Source organism: Bombus terrestris, chromosome 17 (assembly GCF_910591885.1).
Source record: "Bombus terrestris chromosome 17, iyBomTerr1.2, whole genome shotgun sequence".
Taxonomy (NCBI): Eukaryota; Metazoa; Arthropoda; class Insecta; order Hymenoptera; family Apidae; genus Bombus; species Bombus terrestris.
This window is the reverse complement of record NC_063285.1, coordinates 9,877,087-9,899,650: the sequence shown is the minus strand read 5'-3', so window position 1 is coordinate 9,899,650 and position 22,564 is coordinate 9,877,087. Positions and strand designations below refer to the sequence as shown.

At 34.8% G+C, this 22,564-nt stretch overlaps 1 protein-coding gene and 1 non-coding gene across 11 annotated transcripts in view; one reads left to right on the top strand and one right to left on the bottom strand.

Moving 5' to 3' along the window:
- Positions 1-22,564, bottom strand: part of LOC100646013 (neurexin-1) — a 636,909-nt gene that overhangs the window by 137,240 nt on the left and 477,105 nt on the right. For all 10 annotated transcript variants that reach the window (XM_048413687.1, XM_048413689.1, XM_048413690.1 and 7 more), the window contains 3 exons: positions 17,710-17,901; positions 13,557-13,700; positions 12,655-12,872 (listed from right to left, as the gene is read on the bottom strand). In XM_048413687.1, the coding sequence (XP_048269644.1) occupies positions 12,655-12,872; positions 13,557-13,700; positions 17,710-17,901 (554 nt within the window). The remainder of the gene's footprint in view (positions 1-12,654; positions 12,873-13,556; positions 13,701-17,709; positions 17,902-22,564) is intronic.
- TRNAS-CGA lies at positions 16,435-16,516 on the top strand. Its single transcript has one exon. It is a non-coding gene; the product is annotated as a tRNA-Ser (tRNA).

The following is a 22,564-nucleotide window of genomic DNA, read 5'->3' as shown; positions in this document are numbered from 1 at the left end:
CGCGATAGGAGATGTAGGTTAATGACAGATATTAAAAAATATAACACGTTATAATAGCATGCCGTGTGGCAATTTAAGAACACGAAGTGTTAACTCACGAAGAGAGGAAGAGTGGTTCGTTGTAATTTCGTAATTACATCAATTTCTTTATATTTCATAAAATTGCCAAGTCTGAACGGAAGGAACAACCAGGATGAAATATCAAACGAGTGTTTAGAATGCTCCTTCATAGCCACGCTCTTCGCAAATAGAATTCCATAGCATTATGCAGTACCCTGACCTTGGTAATATATATCCTGAGCTCATAAAAATCCACGAGCTCCTCCTCGTTCTAAGCATCTAACTGTTCTACTCTCATCAAAGTTGCTATTAACAACAAACAAAGTTACTGAAATCCTGACTTGGTCTGAACATTTTGAAGGCGAAGTAACAACGTAGCGAAAGATGAACACTAAGACTGGCAGAAATTGTGCAGTACCCTAACCTTGGTTACATATTCCGAGCTCATAAAAATCCACGAGCTCCTCCTCGTTCTACTCTCATCAAAGTTACTATTAAAATTGTCCAGCAGTTTGTCCACACGAGATCAGAATTCTGACTTGGCTCGAACGCTTCTAAGGCGAAATGACAACTTAGCGAAAGATGAACACTAAGACTGGCAGAAATTGTGCAGTACCCTAACCTTGGTATCATACTCCGAGCTCATAAAAATCCACGAGCTCCTCCTCGTTCTAAGCATCTAACTGTTCTACTCTCATCAAAGTTGCTATTAACAACAAACAAAGTTGCTGGAATCCTGACTTGGCCTGAACATTTTGAAGGCGAAGTGGCAACGAGGTGGAAACTAAGACTGACAGAAATTGTGCAGTATCCTGACCTTGATAACATACTCCGAGCTCATAAAAATCTAGCGACTGTTCCTTATTGCAAATATCTAATTATCTCGGTACGAACGAATCGCTGCAATTTGTCCTCCTAAGATCGGAATCTTCACTTGGCTGGGGGAAGAAGAAGGCGCAACTTGGCGGCGGCAGCGACGATTGGAATAACAAAAGCTTTGAAATCTGACGTCGTCAGCCAAACTGGCTGAGAAGGTTCACGGAGGTGACGTGAAAAAGCACTCTTACCAGCGAGAGCCAAGTGAAATTACATAGAAAGTCTATCAGTAGACGGATATTACGGTCCTCCCCGGGGCAACTTTATCGCCGACTCACGCTCCGATAATCGCGCGTCTCTGCCGCTACCTACGAATCAATCCGGCAATTAAGGGACGTTTTGTCGCGGTGCTCGAGCTCGATCCAGCTTTATCGAATTCATCGGCTCCGCTTGGCTCGGCGCAGGAAATCGCAGCTGCATAAAGCGTTCAATCATGCCACGCCACGCGATAGGGTTTATCGATCGTCAGACGGCCTGCGTCTTTTTACCTGTTGTTTTATCGCAAGGCTGGTGGTGCTGATTGGCTGGTCGGATCGGCGGATTATTAAAAATATCGTTGAAAATTCGACGCAGTTGTTGCTCCATAAACAATTTCGCTGGGTCAGGGTTAGGCAAGGGACAGGTTTCTTTAAAAATAGGTTCGTATCGCGAGCTTCGTACCTTTTTCCCGGTGGCTTTCGTTCGGTGATTATAGTTTTGACGCCTGTTAAACAGACACGCGTATTGGAAAATCGGAAATTCGTGTTGCCAATGACGATTCGATTATCCTTGATTGCCAAGTTTTCGTAAAAGTTCTTTCGTTTTATCATATATTTAATAATAATAATAATAATCATAATGCTCCCTTCTGTTCCATTAAGACGAAGAGTACAGCGTTTGGAAAATTAGGTTGTAAAAATCATTGTTATAAAAGAAATGTTTGTGAAAGAGAGACACTTTATAACGGGACAAGCTAATATGAGATGGTCAAAGGACAAATCCACATCTGTGCAACGTGGATATTCGATGGAAGAGAATAATTGCGAAAAATAAAGAGTCGGACATTGATACACCGCGTGACATTTAATCAAATTTAGTTCTTCGATTCTACGAAATCACAGACGATACGAACTAGGGGAACGAGAACTGCGGAATTGATGGAAGTTTCGAAGCTAATTGCAGGATATGTATGGATATATGTTGTTTGCCACGGAATAAATTTAATAAATCAGTTGGCGATTCCGTTTGTGCCGAAGCTGCATTTTTCTCAAAAATACTTCTCTGAACACGGCCTTTGATTTATAGCTTTTCAAGCGGTGATTCGTGTTTAATTATAACGCATTGTGCACCGGCAACAGGCCTTTGCCGATTGTAATTGCGATCAATCAATGAAACAGATCGCAGACGTAAACTTAATACGATTATTCAACCAACGGTCATCGATCGCAGTTAGAATCGAACAATGATCAATCAATCAAGACTGTGACATCGAATTTTTAATAACGCCAGATTTTATTAGAATTTATTCGACGTTTCTATCGCTCATCATTTATAAACGAAGAATAAAATATTTTCGAAATGACGAAACGAGGAATTAGGTTTCCTCTAGTTCCACGTGTAGCTTTCTATCTCGTCGCTTTATATGATTATCGTTTTATACCGACGAAACTATGCATTTTTATGTCTTTACATCCTACAGCTGCTTGAATAAATATTACGTAAATAGCTTTATGTTTAATTCTCTTCGTCTCTGCGAATAAAAAATGAAGAAATTTTCCTTATAATTCCTCATGTATTACGTAAATTTGCTACTTTTAAGGAAATAATTGAATTAACAAGCTTGTCAACTCGAGCTTTTGATTTAGGAAGAATGAAGAAGAAAAAGCTGCACTTAGTCGCCTGAAATCTTTTGTCGTCAACGCGTACGCGAATTACAACAAACCCAAACAACATCTTCCTTTGCAACAAACTCGTACAACGACCCGAGTGTTCTACGTGTAGCTTGGAACGAAAAGCAGGTTACAATGGCAGCGGGTAGACTTCCGGTCTATCGTTGCAGAGAAAATTAACACGGTCCGAGTCGAGGAAATATCTGTGTCGAGTACCCAAGTCTTTCACGAGCTCGTGAAGCAAAGGTTCTCGCCTTATCGCGTTCATTCTTCGATTGCTTCTTCCTTCGACGATCCATCGGCGGAGAAGTTCCTCCTCCTTCTCGAGGAAAACCGGAAGAACGATCTCCGATCGTAAAGGAGAGGAAGAAAAAAGCGAGAGAGACACGACAACTTGGCTGGCTGCACTCTTCTCGTGAAGAGAAACAAACGTACGAGCTCAGGAGAGAAAGAGAAAAGGAGTGGTTCGTTCGCTACTCTCCGGAAGAATTATTTCCAAGGACGACTCCGGCACATTACTTCCGGTCCGTTTGTTTTCCACGGATAAAACTCGTCGGACGTAGTCGAAAGAAAATAAATAGAGATGATGCGGAACGCGACGATCGAGAGAAATGGGGAAAAAAGTGAGGGATCGAGAGGTTGAACGAGTTGGGGGCGTAGGGGCGGAAGCGGAACCTTCCCGGAAATTGATCAGGGGATCGTAAATATTTGACGAACGGGGGCAAATTTTAATTAAAATTCGCTATTTGAATATTCAGCCGGCTACAAAGAATTTTCTCCGCGGCAAATCAGCTTACCTGATCAACTCTGCTCTCCCTGCGTTAATTTCCACGGTATCTCTTTAGGTCAACTAATCGTATTTCCCTCCATTTTCCCCTCCGTTCCTCCCATGTTTTCTTCCGCCTGCCCAAATTCGTGTTCTACGAATTCGTGTTTCATTCGCAGCAAAAGTATTTGAACATTCCGTAGGAACATTTTATAAATATACCGTACAGTGGTTTAGAAGAATATTTCAATTATATAGGAGCTTTCTGAGAACAGAGTCACGTTAGACAAGCTCGCGAAAGTATTTGAACATTCCGTAGGAACATCTTATAAATACACCGTACAGTGGTTTAGAAGAATATTTCAATTATATAGGAGCTTTCTGGGAACAGAGTTAAGTTAGACAAGCTTGCGAAAGTATTTGAACATTCCGTAGGAACATTTTATAAATATACCATACAGTGATTTAGAAGAATGTTTCAATTATATAGAAGCTTTTTGAGAACAGAGTCACGTTAAACAAGCTTGCGAAAGTATTTGAACATTCCGTAGGAACATTTTATAAATATACCATACAGTGATTTAGAAGAATGTTTCAATTATATAGGAGCTTTCTGAGAACAGAGTTAAGTTAGACAGGCTTGTGAAGGTATTTAACGCCTTGTGGAAACCTTTTGTGGATATATCGCGTGTGTTATACGGAATGTAGCGAAAGTATTTGAACATTCTGTAGGAACATTTTATAAATATACCGTACAGTGATTTGAAAGAATATCTCAATTACATAGGAGCTTTTTGAGAACAAAGTTAATTTAGACAGGCTTGTGAAGGTATTTGACACCTCGTGGAAACCTTTTGTGGATATATCGCGTGTGTTTTGAAATTTCTTATTGTAATAATATGCAGTATAATTTAATAATTAATTAGTGTAATAAGTTGCGTAATAACGAGGCAGAATTAATTAACTAGGTTATGTTGGCAAAGTTTAGAAGAAGTCTAAAAATATTCTTGGAAGCTACGAGATATTTACTGTACAAGTATACACTATGCAAAGATCACCAAAGTATTTGTACCACCAATTAATTATTCGCTGCATTGCTAAGCTACGTATAACAACTTTTTGATAAATGTACATTTGCAATAAATCGTTTGTGACTTTGGTACGCGTATTCAGATCGGTTAAAAATTTTAGAGCTTTAAAAAGCTTCGTATAACGCGCATAATATATTCATAAAAATTTTCCAGTGGCAAATGTGCAAATATTTTCGCGAGTCATTGGAATCGACTTTTCCCGACCAACAAGGCGAGATGCAAATTTTAGGAGAAGACTATGTTAGGTTGATGTTGATTGCAGAACCACAAATATTCCAGGGATCGAGGTAAAACTTAATTAGAATATCTTAATGAAAAGTTTGGGATTATTTGTCTTCGATGAGTTTTTCAGAAATTTTATGAGAAACTTCGCCAATTATTTTCCAATGCAGAAAATTTTTATATCCAATCAAGATATGTAAAATACGATGGGATATTTTTTGTCACCAAGTCTTTAGTTCTCCACAATGAAAATATCGTGGAAAAACATATTATCAAACTGGTTTTTCGTCATAGAATTTTACACGTTGTTCTCGGCTGAAAAGACTTTTGGTTAAGTAAAACGCTATTATTGGCCATGAAAATTCTAGATAAGATTTAATTCATCCTTAACAACGTCCGATAGAACTGGTTTTAACTTAAACTTTGCGCTCCCTACTCAACAGCTTATAAGTTTAAAATTCGTCTGATATTTCTTGCACATTAACTAATGAATTTTGAAATTGCGTTTCGAAGTTTCCTACGTCGATTTCAAATAAGAAAACTGCCTGTTTTACAAGCTACAAATATGTTAACAGTTTCTTCATCAGAATTTCTGAATTTTTCGTTGATTGCTATAGAACCACTGCTATGATACGACAGCAAAGAAAAAGAGACAAAACCGACATGTTAAATGTGTTTATGATGGTCCGGATTACTGCAATGAACCCACCTTATATTAAATACCAATGAAAACCATAGTGATCTGTTTATTATCTAGATAATGGGCCCTCGTAATTAGCTTGAATAACTGTACGTGCATATATCACCTGTGACACGTGTACACACGTGCATACGCGTGTAACGCAGATAATGGAGTTCTGCTGGTGATTCCATCTGCTTGCAGCACTAACTTGTTCATATTGTTTCCATCATTTATTCGACATTCACTGGCATCTCTATTCACAGTGTTTCGATTCTCGATTTGTGCAAATTGCACGCAAATACATTTCCGCATACGTACGATCGCCTCATTGAATCTCGCTTTATTTGCTTCCAGGATAAATCTTGTTTTCTAATTTGTTGTCTGATACTTAAAAATCATAAAACATTTGACGAATGAGAGGCAGAAACGATCTTTTTATCCGTGTCTCACTTCATCTTCGTTCAATATCGACGATCGATTTTGATATCAATTTCAGACACTGTGATTTAAAACGTGAATTCTTTGAAACAAAATATACATATTTAATTAAACCTAGCAATTATGGGAATGTGTTTACAGAACCGGTTAATTTTCATTGTTGTTCCGTTATTAAGTTTCATTTTATTATTTCATTTTCTCTATTTAATTCTTCGATTTAATTTCTGATAATATACCAATCGTATCGAGCAGATTTATGCGAGAAGCATCGAGATTTCACGAAGATGGAATAAGCAGAGAATTTTACCAATACGAACTTTCCATCACACTGAACATTTCGGAAGAATTTCCAAACGTTCGCAAGAAAATATAGTCTACGTATCAGATATACTACTCTATTTTTTAAAAATATATTTTTCAGAAAATCACACAGCTCGCCTTACGATCTTCGTCGATCGTTTTATCGAGTGGAATTTCTAAACGCAGTGTCATTTTTTTTTTTTAAGCTTTTCATTTACTTTTGATCATCCAAACGAGCTTCCGAATGCGCGTGACTAATTTTGCAATCGCGATGCCTCCACTTGGTCGAAAAATAAATCGCTGGCCGACCTCGAGGTCAGATCGCCGATTCTTTTATCGATCGATGCTTAATGCAGATTCGTCAACTTTCAACCTCTCGCCTATCGCATAGCTCGTCCTACTTTCGTCTATAGTTCTACCATCAACCAAGAAATACCATTTTAACTATAGAATAAAAGTTATATAGTTATGATGAAACTTTTTCAGTGAGAAAAGAGAAGTTTCCATCATACAGGAGAAAAAGTACACAGTGGCGAACGAAGGAAAATTTAACATTCATACTCGTGTATAATAACTGCACTAAATTAATCGTAACTTTTTAGCTGAACAATTTTTACCATATTGATAACAGGTATTTATATTATATCTGGTCATAATTCAATTGCCTTTGTCAATTACAATTCATCTTCTATTTTAATAATAAATTTTAATTTTAAATATACAAATTTTATTAATATTAATATAAATATTAATTTTAAATAATATAAATTTTAAATTTTAATAATAAATAGCTCAATTGTTTTTGTCAATCAAACGAATCGATGCTTGTAAAGTTGTAGCGTTTTAATAATTTAATTCCTAAGTTAATTATAATTGTTTCTCCCTCTTTTCGTCTTCTTATTTTCTGCTTATCCATTGCAATTTCATTTAACCATGGGAACTTAATTTCTTATGATATTTTGCAGATGAGAAATGAAGAATTTGCTATGTAATAATATTAGTTTCTGTCTTCACAATGTAGGCGTTTCTATCGTCTAAAATTGCTCAACAATTTTACCTGCAGCTATCTTCTATTAATTACCGAATCTTTGCTTTCATTTACATTTTACCTTTTTTCATCACGATCCAACCATAATCTTTCTACTCTGAAATTTGCACAGAGAAGAAATTTCAATTGCAACAAATTGAAACTCTCCATCGACATTTTTCCTTTTCCTTTAACCTTCTTCCTTTCAATTTCCTTTTATCTTTTATTGCTTAATACGAATATATAAGGGAATACTGGGATATTTGTGATTAAAAAAATCTGTCGATCGATGAGTTTCAATCAAGTTAAGATCAATAATTACAGACACGAAGTTGATCGAGCTCAACCTTGCAGTTTAATATATTCGCGCTGGTTATTCGAACGTTTCACCGGGTCCTTTCCCAATTTCGTTTTCCAATTTATAACCCAAGTGTGGGTAGGTAATTTCGCGCACCGTTAATTAATTCGACCCATTTAATTGGCACACAACGTTCACCCACTGACCTAATTCTCGTTTCTATCTGTTTACCAGTCGGACAGCTCCGAATCTATTTCCACATACGTGAACGTAATTCAAATGTAATACAATGTTATTTATTTGATTGATAAGATTCACAGTGATACCGTCGAATTTGCATTATGTACTTTAATATATCGATATTTCTTTCTCTCTCTCTTAATGTAAATTTTTTCCCAAAAATTCTGCATAAAAGTGGAGCATAATTTACACTGGATTAATAATTTTCCTATTGCAAGAGTTCAAGCTTTGAATTTTTAAGCTCGCAGAGAACAAGCTAAGTCCATTCTTGTTAAATTTCATGAATTTTATGCTACACGAGATGCTTTATTAATTACTCTACTCACTTTGATGCAATTTTATGTTCAAAAAGAAGGATTTTAATATTACACGAGCTGCTAGATCCGCTGAATCGAGATATTTTGTACAGTGGCAGCTATACACGTACAGTGTACAGTCAGCAAAATTCAGTTTCATTTGTCGTATATTAGACAGTTGCAGAAAAAATAATTATGTTTTATGTTTATAATCACATTATGTTTATGTACGCAGGATAAAACAGTGAAATAATCTGCCTCTAGAAATTCTTCCAAGCACTCGGTACTTTCTCAACTTTCTTTCGCTTATGGTCGTCGTAGTAATTTAACGTTTGAAAGCTTTCAGCAGCCAAGTCGAAATGAAAACAGAGCTTTCACAACGCAAGATAAAATATCCTATTGACTTAGTATGAAATTACTCGACAGTTGTAACCTCAAGTTGTTTCTTTGTAAAACAATACGATCAAAGAATAATACGATTTATCGCGTCTTTCCCTCACAATCTTTAATTATTAGACCCATTTCTCTTATTTTTTAACTCCATTCTCTTTATGAGCTACGACGTTACGTATGCAAATTTTTCTTAATATATACAGACTTGCTATATACATATAATTGTAAGAGAATTCACGGTTGGCCAGGGTAATTGAAATGTTCATTATCGTATCAATTATTCCGTTCAATTATCGAGACCGTGTAGAGGCCGAGATTGAAACATAAACGTAAATTACAGCCTCCTCTAATCGCACGCGGTTGTATTCTACAGCTTCGACTAGTTTCCACCGGGAATGGGAATGTGTGCGCTCGCAACTGTATTCCGAACTCGATTTTCACCGACGAATCTGTTCGCTAACAACATTCGAAACGTCTAACATAATATCCAAGGAGATTTGTTCAAACGGCGTCAAATTGAATGAAATTTTAATTCAAAATTACTTGCACGCCTAACTACTGTTCTTTTTATCTTCCAACGCACGGTCCCTGCTCAAAAGTTGCCAGCATTTTCTATTAGATTTTCAAATATTTTGCCCATAATAGGTGCCCTTAATATTATTTAAACAATGTAAAAATCTTGGAGAAGCTATTAACAGCTCTAAGAATTATTAACTTATTCCAAATGTTATATAATGAAAAATGTATGTAATTAATACTTAGTCATACGTTAAATATTAATTAATATAATAAAATATGCAGGCAATTATTCCTAGGAAAAGGGACATAATACTTATATAATAATTTCTCTGCCTTCGACTTTTTACAACAATCTTTGCAACGCTTGTACGTCAGTTACTTGTCTGGCACTGAACATTCCAGCACGTAACCGCATCAAACATAGTCGAAGCTGTAAAGCACACGCTGATCCAATCGAAATAAACGCGTTTCAAACACATTGGAAATTAGTTGATCAAATTAAAGTGGAAATTATTCGTTTCGATTTCGCAATATTTCAATTAGAAAACGCACTCTGAGAAATTGCATAAATGTTTCCACTGACTGTAATTACGTCGATGACGGTGTCTGATGTATTTTACAGCATTTTATCAGAATCTGCCGATTAAATGTTTATTTCACGTTATCGAGCTTTATACGTAATTCGTAAACAACTGCTTGAAACATTTACGTTATCATTTCGTTAATTATTATAATATTGATACATTGTTATATCGACGCGATTGTCTGGCTATTTAAAGAGAAGAGCAAATCTTTCCCAAGATCATTCGCCACTTTAATCTCGTTTTTGGCTCAACAGCCGAAGAAACGCGTTCCCCTGACTCTTGGCGTATTCGAAATTTGACAGACACTGCAATTGGAAACAACTCGCTGGCAACTTGCAAGCACGCGGCGTTCTGTACGCTTGCACAATGTTGTTTCAACGTACATAAGCTGCTCGCATTCGCGGTTCCAGTTTGCAGAAGGGCGAAACGTCTGGTGACACGAAGCACACATTGGACTCGGGTAAAATGAAGCGAGCAGACAGCCGCATTGATTAAATAACGAACACAGAGCGTGCCGACTTTCCTCCAATGGAAACTGCAACGCTCGTCGCAGTATTATGGAGAAATAAACGGCAGAACGTATGACAAGGTACACCCTGACAATTATCACAGTATCCTCGTGTGCCTGCTTTTAAGCTTCCACTCTTGCTACCATCTTTTTATCGTTTTCTTTCTTCTTCTGCTGATGATACAAATGTTGTTATCTTCTTGCAGCTTTTTATCATTCTATACTGAACATTCTTTTGTGACTTGCTTCTAACCATCCTTTGTACGGTACAAGATTTGTCAGCTGTCTCTTGGGACATTATTTCCTAAAATGATCTTGAACCTCTGAATTACTCGTTGCTCTATCGCCATCCAAGAGTTAAATGTGAAAAATGTAGAAAACAGCTCATCCTTTGTGTAATGTCCAGACGTGCACGCCTCTGTCAAGCAGTTCTTAGACAAGCATTATTTTTTAATTATCCGGTAGTCTACAAAATCCATGTAACGTGCAAAACTGCACAACATCTGCAAAAGAGTAGGAAATATTTAAAACAGAATACTCGTCGTAAAACAAACCTGCTGCTACTTAAGTTCCATTCTCTTTAATCGCAATAATAAACACGTGAATTTATGAATCTAAATTCTGTCGTGAGGGTCGAGCAGAAGACTCTGCAGGTGTTCTTTCGATAACAGTTTGGTCCATCAGAGTCTTTTAAACCAGGAATCAGTTTACGGGAACCCAGGATCCAGTTGGGTACAGGAAGCAAACTATTACTTCACGATTGAATATTATATGCACCGGTGCAACGTCTAGCGTCTCTCTGTTCCAACAGCACCTTCCGCCGGAGGACTTGGAGCTCCGGGCGAGCTATGAATTATGAATACACGTGGCTCTATCGGCCGCGTCTATTTTCGTTCGATTTGAATTTTTACAGTCAATTTATTCCATCGCGGAAAAACCAGCCGAATGAACCGATGAATTACGATGGTGCACGGGATGAGCAAGGTCGTTGGAATTTTCATGCGTTATCGCGTACCACGGAACCTGCGGATTTCAATTTGCTCCGAGCACCGCCAAATGCCTCGCACGTTGCTACTAAGAATCCACCATGCACACGAACCATATTTATTTTAAGAGCGAGAGTTTATAGTTTCGCAATCGTCTGAGCTCGCATCGTCCTCTTCATCTGCGCAGTTTCCCGATTCTGTCGGCACGTTTTCTAAGCTTAAAGCGGCTGTTGAGCGGCAGATTGGGAAAGAAAAATGAGAAAGTCATAATCTTGTACCTCAAATCAATTTTGTCCTGGTAAATAGCACAGAACAGAGTTACCATTTACCAACGTGCCATTTCCACTTCTGATTAAGCTCTAAGTGGCAGTGTATTGTATATAACAATGATAATAATAACAACTAATATTACATACAATAACAATAATAGAGAAGAAAATAAAATGGCGTACTCTGTAAAAACTAAGCGAATGCTCGCATACCTAGTTAATGTAACAACTTCAACATAAGGTCGAAAGGTAGCAAAGTCTAAATCTGACAACAGCAAATCCCCTTTCGTTTTTTCTTAGCCTAGCCGCGAGTCTCGTAACTAATTAAATCACGAAACATCTCGTTGAAAGGCTTTTGGTTTTAGACCAGCATCCCTCCCTTACCAAAGCTTCTTCTTTGAATATTACGCTGTTGGTGGCACTGTGGTAAGAGAAACAACTTCACCGCAAAAAGGCTGAAATGCTTTACGTAACGAAATATTCTTTTACAGTATTCTACTGTGTTATTTCTACCGGTACCACGATGTTCTCGGATCTCTAACGAGACCGGCTTAAACAATACCGGCAGGCAACCAGCGTAGCAGGTAGTTCTCCCAAAAAGGTAGCATTTTCAACTAAGAACATCACAAGTATCGAGCTGGCCAAGATCTGACCAAAGTTCATTTTCGTGTTTTCTTTCTAATGTCACGTTAATCCTCGATGTAACGTCGTCGTATCTTTCGGAGAAGGAAATTTGAGATGGCGATGTTCGTCAATTCGTAAATCGAAGCTGCTCGTCAAACATCAGCTGCTGTGATAAGAAGGCAACGCGGATCATCTGAGCACGTCGATGAAGGCGGATTAGAAAGCGATGGAAATCAAATCGGTTTCTTCGGCAGTGCTATAAATTCATAGTCGATTAATGCTCGTAGTAATAAATTCAACTTTTTACCATTGGCAGTTTTGTAGGGGAAAAAACGGCGAACGTTTTGAAACTGAGAGTTGCACGGTTGATGACCACGTTGGGATCTTTCAGCGTTGTGAGTTTCGTACGCGACAAAAACGGACGATTATGTTGATTGTGGATTTGTATATATTCTTTTTATTACAACTCTTTGATAAAGCTTCAAATATGATTTATGTGTAAAATATTACACGTTTGCGCGTGTATCTGGCGCATGAAATAAACGGTTTCCCATTTCTTTTTCGATTAGGAAGGAATTTGCGAAAAATTGGAAACACGTCGACTCACCTTCTCCTTGTCCCCGATGTGAATCAGCATCTTCGCTTTGCCTTCTTCCAAGTAGATTTGCAGTCGATCCGAACTGTTTTCCAAACTCGTTGCTAGCAGAAGACCACGTGGTCTGGTGGTTTTGAAGCGAACTACAATCTCCTCGGTCTGAGTTTTCGAATCCTCTGGCATCAACGCTGTCATTTGTTGCGTCCCGTTCAGGTGCAACGTTGATGCGTCTGGATGAAAACAGAAAGAAGATCAGCTGATTTGTACGAACGTAAATGCGCTAATAATATCTTGGGTTATTTCGTAAAAGTCTTTCTTTTACGAACGATGCATCTCTATACAATTTTATACGTCTTTATACAGTGAAACCTGATCTATAAAACGCGTGTGTTTTTAATTAGAACAAAATAGATCATACGTAATTTAATAAAAACGATATAAAGCAAAGCGCATCTGTTATTTCCCTATAAAACGAGAGGAATTTTTTTGCCAAGCTAATATAACGTAATAATATGATGTGTGTAATTTCGTTTATTTCGAACGAAACGCGAACGATAAAAATCGAGGATAACGAAATAATGTGAATAAAAGTAATGGAAATAAGTGTGCCGCTATTACGCCTGTAATAATATTGCATTAGAATGCATTATCTTACTATCTCGCAGGATTATCACGTTACACTGGCAACTCGTTGCTCGGATAATTTAAATAGCATTATTCAAACTCCATCGTGAAAATCATCATTTTCGTTAGAAACGCAATTACGGTGCGTATTAACGAGTAAGCATAACTGTGCGTATTAACACGTCACATGTTACCTTTACGATTACCATTCAGCGTATAAAATTTTTATATATCGCATATCGTACGAGGTGCATAGAGCAAGAAGCGACGTTATAAGAAAAATTCTTTACCTTTTCCGCAAGTAGGACCAGTGTATTGTGTTCCGGTACAATCGCAGTGAAATCTGTTCCAACCCTCGAGACAATGGCTACCGTGCATGCAGGGTTGTGAAGCACAGTGGGACGTTTGAGTGTGACAAGCCGGTCTGACAGCTCCTGCAAAATTGTCCAGAGAAACGAAATTACGTAGACAGTGACAATTGCTCTTGGTTCAAGTTTTCCCATCCCACTCAACACTTCACTGACACCAGTGACATCCTATACGACCAGTAGCGTCGTTAGGCGAATAATTACTATACTATTTTTGTGACTCAATAATCGGTAGACTACATCAGCCAAACATCAGGATTGTACCAGGATTATAAAGTTAGAAAATTATTAAAAACGATTCTGAATTATTCATAGTTGTATTGGGTTGGCAACTAAGTGATTGCGGATTTTGTCATTAGGTAGTATTGATAAAATCCGCAATCAATTAGTTTCCAACCCAATAGGTGAATAAAAGTACGTGGACGAATTAAAATAGAAATGGAGCACGACGGAATTAAATAAAAAAGACTGTCGCGTTCAAAGTGGAAAATTTATATTATAAATATGAAAATGAATATAAGGTTCGACGAATAATTACTATAACAATTACTATACTATTTTTGTCACTTCATAATCGACAGACTACATCAGCCAAACATCAGGATTATACGAGAATTATAAAAATAGAAAATTGTGGAAAGAAGATTATTAAAAGCGATTCCGAATTATTTGCAGTTGTATTGGGTTGGCAACTAAGTGATTACGGATTTTGTCATTAGATAGTATTGATAAAATCCGCAATCAATTAGTTTCCAACCCAATAGGTGAATAAAAGTACGTGGACGAATTAAAATAGAAATGGAACACGACGGAATTAAATAACAAAGACTGTCGCGTTCAAAGTGGAAAATTTATATTATAAATATGAAAATGGATATTAGGTTCGACGAATAATTACTATAACAATTACTATACTATTTTTGTAACTTAATAATCGACAGACTACATCAGCGAAACATCAGGATTATACGAGGATTATAAAAATAGAAAATTGTGGAAAGAAGATTATTAAAAGTGATCCTGAATTATTTGCAGTTGTATTGGGTTGGCAACTAAGTGATTGCGGATTTTGTCATTACCATCTTATGACAAAATCCGCAATCAATTAGTTTCCAACCCAATAGACGATCAAAAGTACGTGGATGAATTAAAATACAAATGGAAAATTCATATTATAAATATCAAATTGGACATTAGCTTCGACGAACAATTACTATACTATTTTTGTAACTTAATAATCGATAGACTACATCAGCGAAACATCAGGATTATACGAGGATTATAAAGTTAGAAAATTATTAAAAACGATTCCGAATTATTCGCAGTTGTATTGGGTTGGAAACTAAGTGATTGCGGATTTTGTCATTACCATCTTATGACAAAATCCGCAATCACTTAGTTGCCAACCCAATAGACGATCGAAAGTACGTGGATGAATTAAAATACAAATGGGAAATTCATATTATAAATATCAAATTGGACATTAGCTTCGACGAACAATTACTATACTATTTTTGTAACTTAATAATCGATAGACTACATCAGCGAAACATCAGGATTATACGAGGATTATAAAGTTAGAAAATTATTAAAAACGATTCCGAATTATTCGCAGTTGTATTGGGTTGGAAACTAAGTGATTGCGGATTTTGTCATTACCATCTTATGACAAAATCCGCAATCACTTAGTTTCCAACCCAATAGACGATCGAAAGTACGTGGATGAATTAAAATACAAATGGAAAATTCATATTATAAATATCAAATTGGACATTAGCTTCGACGAACAATTACTATACTATTTTTGTAACTTAATAATCGATAGACTACATCAGCGAAACATCAGGATTATACGAGGATTATAAAGTTAGAAAATTATTAAAAACGATTCTGAATTATTCGCAGTTGTATTGGGTTGGAAACTAAGTGATTGCGGATTTTGTCATTACCATCTTATGACAAAATCCGCAATCAATTAGTTTCCAACCCAATAGACGATCAAAAGTACGTGGATGAATTAAAATACAAATGGAAAATTCATATTATAAATATCAAATTGGACATTAGCTTCGACGAACAATTACTATACTATTTTTGTAACTTAATAATCGATAGACTACATCAGCGAAACATCAGGATTATACGAGGATTATAAAGTTAGAAAATTATTAAAAACGATTCTGAATTATTCGCAGTTGTATTGGGTTGGAAACTAAGTGATTGCGGATTTTGTCATTACCATCTTATGACAAAATCCGCAATCACTTAGTTGCCAACCCAATAGACGAACGAAAGTACGTGGTCGAATTAAAATAGAAATGGAACACGACGGAATTAAATTACACAGACGACTGTCGCGCTCAAAATGGAAAATTCGTATTATAAATATCAAATTGGGTATTAGATTCGAATTGGAATTTTCCTGAAATATTCACCGAGGATCAATATTACGTAAGATTAATTCTAAATGTTGGCTCGCAGCTTAAATAAATATTCAGTTTATAAATATCGAATGACAGTATGAGCGGAAGTTCGTTCTATGTATAATTAATGATCGATGACCGATTTGGATAAACCAAATCGACACAGAAAAGTATTTTTCCAGATGTACATTGGTATGAAAGTGTCAAATGCTGATGAATATCGTTGAACAAAATAATGTTACGTATATCAGTACGAATACTAAATATATTTTTTAATTAGTGAAATATGTAAAAACTAACATTTACGTAAAGAAGAGAATTAGTGAACGTGTCAGAAAACTGGGTAAATAACGAAAGAGAGTATTGGTTGAACAGATGCTGTGGTGTCCGAGTGGTTAAGGAGTCAGACTCGAAATCTGATGGGCTATGCCCGCACAGGTTCGAATCCTGTCCGCAGCGAAAACTTTTTTTACCATTAAAAATACATTTTTTTTGTTCCGATTTTTTATGTTCTTATTTTTTTAACCATATTTAGCAACAATAAACAACATTAAAATATTTGAATAAAATATTTAGCCATTAATATCGTTGTTTTTATTTCTTCTACCTTACTGTTCAATGCTTTGTCATTATGTTTCACTTTGTTTTTCTTAAAAAAAAAAAAGGGGGTAAAAGGTAGTTACATGTTACAACAATGTTAATGTTAATTAAATTATAGTTTATAATACAAATTACGGATAATTATATGTATACAATGTATAGGTTTTGTATAGTATGAATATTGATATAATGATACTTGTATGTCAATGTTCAGTAACATTATTTTTATTGGTTTTGCGTGTAGCAAGATTATTCTACTGTAGAGGTAAACATGTTTCTTTAATGGTAAAATATGAAGAAACTGGTAAACACAATATATGTACTATACATATTGTACGATACACGAAGGTGTACAATTAGGTCAACATTTTGCGGCTGTTTTGCACAAAGTAGAACGCTATTATAAAAACTACTTTATCTTATTTTTGTAGTATATCGTCCTCTTTTATATCCATATAAGCAATATTTTATATTATCTTTTTAAACCTATTCTCCAAATAACAATGTATCATTAAAGAATTTTATAATTGAGAAATACATTAAATAAATGTCACGATGTTACAATAAAAAATAAATCAAACTCTAATGAAAAGTCTTTACTGCTAAAATATATATCTACTCATAACAGTTCAATAAACTTGATAAGACAAACAAAATGATTAATAACTCTTGAATGAATCAGTAAAATTATGTAGCTTACCAACACCAAGTACTAATTTTACAAATTAAAGAATCAAAACATTATAATTATTAATTTCCAAAAAAGAAAATCTGTGATACCACCAATAATTCCTAAAATTATTATTTTGAACTAAAAGTGATTTTAAATAAGGAAACTTAAATTTCTGTAATTCCTCCATGAAATCTCTCCCACTATGATATATATATATATACAATCCTGACGCAACAAATTGCAATCTGGCGTAAAGTATACTTTGCAAACTTCGATGTTTCGAGGATCAACGATCAGAAGATTGACAAGCTACATTATTCTCAACGAAATGGAAACTCGATGTTCGTGCTCGACTATAAAATATGGAATAGTCTCTTACCAGAATCCTGTTGCTGAGCGTATCCAGCTATATCTATTGGTTGGCCGTTTATGACAAGATCCCTCATGCAACCGACATAACCCTGTCTCAAGGCACCTGTCCATAATACTGGAGGGACTGTTAGGGGTGCAAATGGAGCACCCACACCGCCGATATACAGCAATCCATCGAGATCTAATTGCGTGGAATCACCTGAAACACGAAACGTTACGCTGTTATTTATTTCATTTACCAGCGAGGAAATTTTTATTATAAATGGCGCTGTTTGCACATTTGTTTTATAATTTGTTACACGAGCATATTTAAACGTAAATCTTTCACGATGAAATATTTCCTGTAAAAAGCAATTTATAAATATGTAGCTACTCTTAAGCAACGAAACCATAAAGTTACTACAGCAGATAATATCAATCTGGTGTTTCAGCAATATTTATCCGCCGAAGAAAGTCAACTTTTCTTCCAAACTTTTGTCCTGTTCCTCTTTCAAAAATAGCTCGAGTCCCTAGCGACTAAACTACCGACTTTTGAAAAAGATTTCTTCACACTTTTCCACTCTCACTACTCTCGCACATGGTTACACTGTCAAAGTACATCTGACACTGTCAAACCACGAAAACTGAATTCAAGAAATTACGTTTGTACTTGAAGATTATGCTATTTACATTGCAAATAGGACCAGTCTCATACAACCATTAATTAGGATAAACAGTGTTCTTAAAAATCACTCGTTGCTATTGTTCTTACACGAGAATATTTCTTCTCAAACTACGTAATATTACGTCAAATATATCATTTGTATAAATAAATAATTGTAAAGAAACTTGCTTCTTTTACTGTTTGTTAGCGGAAAACAAAGCTGGGAATTGTCGAGCGTGCATGTGTGTGTTAATTAACTGTTTCTTCCCTTGGCTGCTCGTTTTTCCAATTTCTAATCGGATATCGCGAGCGATATAAACGGAACGTATCGGTGACAAATGTAAAACTGTGCGTGACGAATCGACGCGTTCACGTAGTGCGTAATTCATACGCGTTCGTTCTTTCACGATCGGTGTTCGACCCGTGACGCGTGAAATTCGTTACCAATATATCCTTCGAAAGTTTGCGTGATGCATGTGACAGTGTGTCATCGTTTGTACAGATTTTTATTTCATTTTTTTTTTTTCTCTCAAGGCAAATATTTTTACAACGCACGTTGTAGCGCGAAGTAACAGCGCTCGTAACAATTATAAATAGTTTAGTCGATGTGATATAAAATTCAATATTACAACAATTGAACAGAACTATTTTTCAGTACCATGACCATTCTCAATATAACACGTAAATACCAATATACATAATATTTAATTCTATTTAATTACATGTAAGTATTAATTTATTCTAATAAGATATTCGATTAAATTTTTATCCAGACAAATTCTACAGGATAATTGTTCATCACTGGTGAATAAAATTTCATTCTTAATTTTTATTAGTATTTTACTGTTAAAATAGAAGTTTGTCTAACGCTGATCATATTAAGAAAATCGTAGACTCACAGTGTAGAGTGGCCACTGATATTCTAAAACAATTAAAAGAAAGAATTAAAGAGAAGAAGACATTACAAATTAAATTTCATTCTTAATTTTTATTAGTATTTTACTGTTAAAATAGAAGTTTGTCTAACGCTGATCATATTAAGAAAATCGTAGACTCACAGTGTAGAGTGGCCACTGATATTCTAAAACAATTAAAAGAAAGAATTAAAAAGAAGAAGACATTACGAATTAAATTTCATTCTTAATTTTTATTAGTATTTTACTGTTAAAATAGAAGTTTGTCTAACGCTGATCATATTAAGAAAATCGTAGACTCACAGTGTAGAGTGGCCACTGATATTCTAAAACAATTAAAAGAAAGAATTAAAAAGAAGAAGACATTACGAATTAAATTTCTTATTCGAATAAATTCTACGGGATATTTGTTCATCACTGGTGAATAAAATTTCATTCTCAATTTTTATTAAAATAGAAGTTTTCCTAACGCTGATCGTATTAAGAAAATCGTAGACTCACAGTGTAGAGTGGCCACTGATATTCTAAAACAATTAAAAGAAAGAATTAAAGAGAAGAAGACATTACAAATTAAATTTCATTCTTAATTTTTATTAGTATTTTACTGTTAAAATGGAAGTTTGTCTAACGCTGATCATATTAAGAAAATCATAGACTCACAGTGTAAAGTGGCCACTGATATTTTAAAACAATTAAAAGAAAGAATTAAAAAGAAGAAGACATTACGAATTAAATTTCTTATTCGAATAAATTCTACGGGATATTTGTTCATCACTGGTGAATAAAATTTCATTCTTAATTTTTATTCGTAGTCTGCTGTTAAAATGGAAGTTTGCCTAACGCTAATCATATTAAGAAAATCGTAGACTCACTGTGTAAAGTGGCCACTGATATTCTAAAACAGTTAAAAGAAAGAATTAAAAAGAAGAAGACATTACAAATTAAATTTCATTCTTAATTTTTATTAGTATTTTGCTGTTAAAATAGAAGTTTGTCTAACGCTGATCATATTAAGAAAATCGTAGACTCACAGTGTAGAGTGGCCACTGATATTCTAAAACAATTAGAAGAAAGAATTAAAAAGAAGAAAAAGTTAGAACCAATTGCTGTACGTTCTTATTATTCGAATCTCAGGTGGCTGCTATAAAGTGAGTACTTCGTAGCACTTTCCCCTTAGATCTGAGTCGAAAATTTCGCCTTAATCCAGACCATGCTGCTCTACTTTATCACACATAATCTCCCTTACGAAACATCTCTACGTTCTAGTAATTATCCTCGTTATCTGCCATTTACGATCCTCTCATTACGCACTCAAGCAGCGAAAACGCGCCATCTCCCAGGCGAGGCTGTTCGAAAGAGCTCGAACTATGTCTAATTGTTCTGCCTGACGCTCACGAGCCCACGTTTAATCCCGCGTTAATTAAACGCCGATGAAATTATTTTACTCGAGATACTTTTATTTCATTAGGGAAAAATTTATATTTCCTTTGTTTCATATGTTTTATTGTTAGTTGAAAGTTGCACAGCTTGGTCCTGGGTATTCGCAGTCAGCTAGCGAGACGATTCCTGGAAGGCTTAGTGGCCAGCGACCGAAGAGCAGTGGTCGTCACTTGTGGAAACGGCTTGAGAATATTTATACAGATTCATTAAAAACTCACGAGCTGCGCTTAAGTTCCATTATCCTCCGGTCGGTTATTTTTCTTCCCTTACTGCGCCGTTTGAAACTAAAAGTTCCCTGCCTTGCAAAGAAGAAAAAAAAAGAAAAAGAAGAGAAGAAGAAACTGGAGGAAGAAAGTTCACTGACTCTCGAATCAGCAGTGAGACAGACGTAGCACTATGAAAATTGGATTGGATTGGTAAACATAGGTAGATGTGAATTTTGTTGCCTTGTAAATTATATTTGGGAAGGGATTTTTATTTCCAATTTGCATTTGGATATTAATCTGTATTTCGTATTTGATTAATTTTGGTTACGTATTTGATTAATTTGTTTGTATTATGAAATCAGATTAAGAAGAGCTTTTCATACTATTAATAATAATTGGCATTGAAATAATTTGTTGAATAAAGTGATTTACATACATAGAACATGAATAGCAACAGATGAGAAACTATACATGTAAAAAGAAGAAAAAGCATTTGGATATTAATCTGTACTTTGTATTTGATTAACTTGTTTGTATTATAAAACGAGATTAAGAGGAGCTTTTCATATTACTGATAATAATTGGCATTGAAATAATTTGTTGAATAAAGTGATTTACATATATATAACATGAATAGCAACAGATGAGAAACTATACATGTAAAAAGAAGAAAAAGCATTTGGATATTAATCTGTACTTTGTATTTGATTAATTTGTTTGTATTATGAAATCAGATTAAGAAGAGCTTTTCATACTATTAATAATAATTGGCATTGAAATAATTTGTTGAATAAAGTGATTTACATACATATAACATGAATAGCAACAGATGAGAAACTATAACATGTAAAAAGAAGAAAAAGCATTTGGATATTAATCTGTACTTTGTATTTGATTAATTTGTTTGTATTATAAAATCAGATTAAGAAGAGCTTTTCATACTATTAATAATAATTGGCATTGAAATAATTTGTTGAATAAAGTGATTTACATACATATAACATGAATAGCAACAGATGAGAAACTATACATGTAAAAACAAGAAAAAGTATTTGGATATTAATCTGTACTTTGTATTTGATTAATTTGTTTGTATTATGAAATCAGATTAAGAAGAGCTTTTCATACTATTAATAATAATTGGCATTGAAATAATTTGTTGAATAAAGTGATTTACATAGATATAACATGAATAGCAACAGATGAGAAACTATACATGTAAAAAGAAGAAAAAGCATTTGGATATTAATCTGTACTTTGTATTTGATTAATTTGTTTGTATTATAAAGCCAGATTAAGAGGAGCTTTTCATATTATTGATAATAATTGGCATTGAAATAATTTGTTGAATAAAGTGATTTACATACATATAACATGAATAGCAACAGATGAGAAACTATACATGTAAAAAGAAGAAAAAGCATTTGGATATTAATCTGTACTTTGTATTTGATTAATTTGTTTGTATTATAAAACCAGATTAAGAGGAGCTTTTCATATTATTGATAATAATTGGCATTGAAATAATTTGTTGAATAAAGTGATTTACATATATAGAATATGAGTAGCAACAGATGAGAAACTATACATGTAAAAAGAAGAAAAAGCATTTGGATATTAATCTGTACTTTGTATTTGATTAATTTGTTTGTATTATGA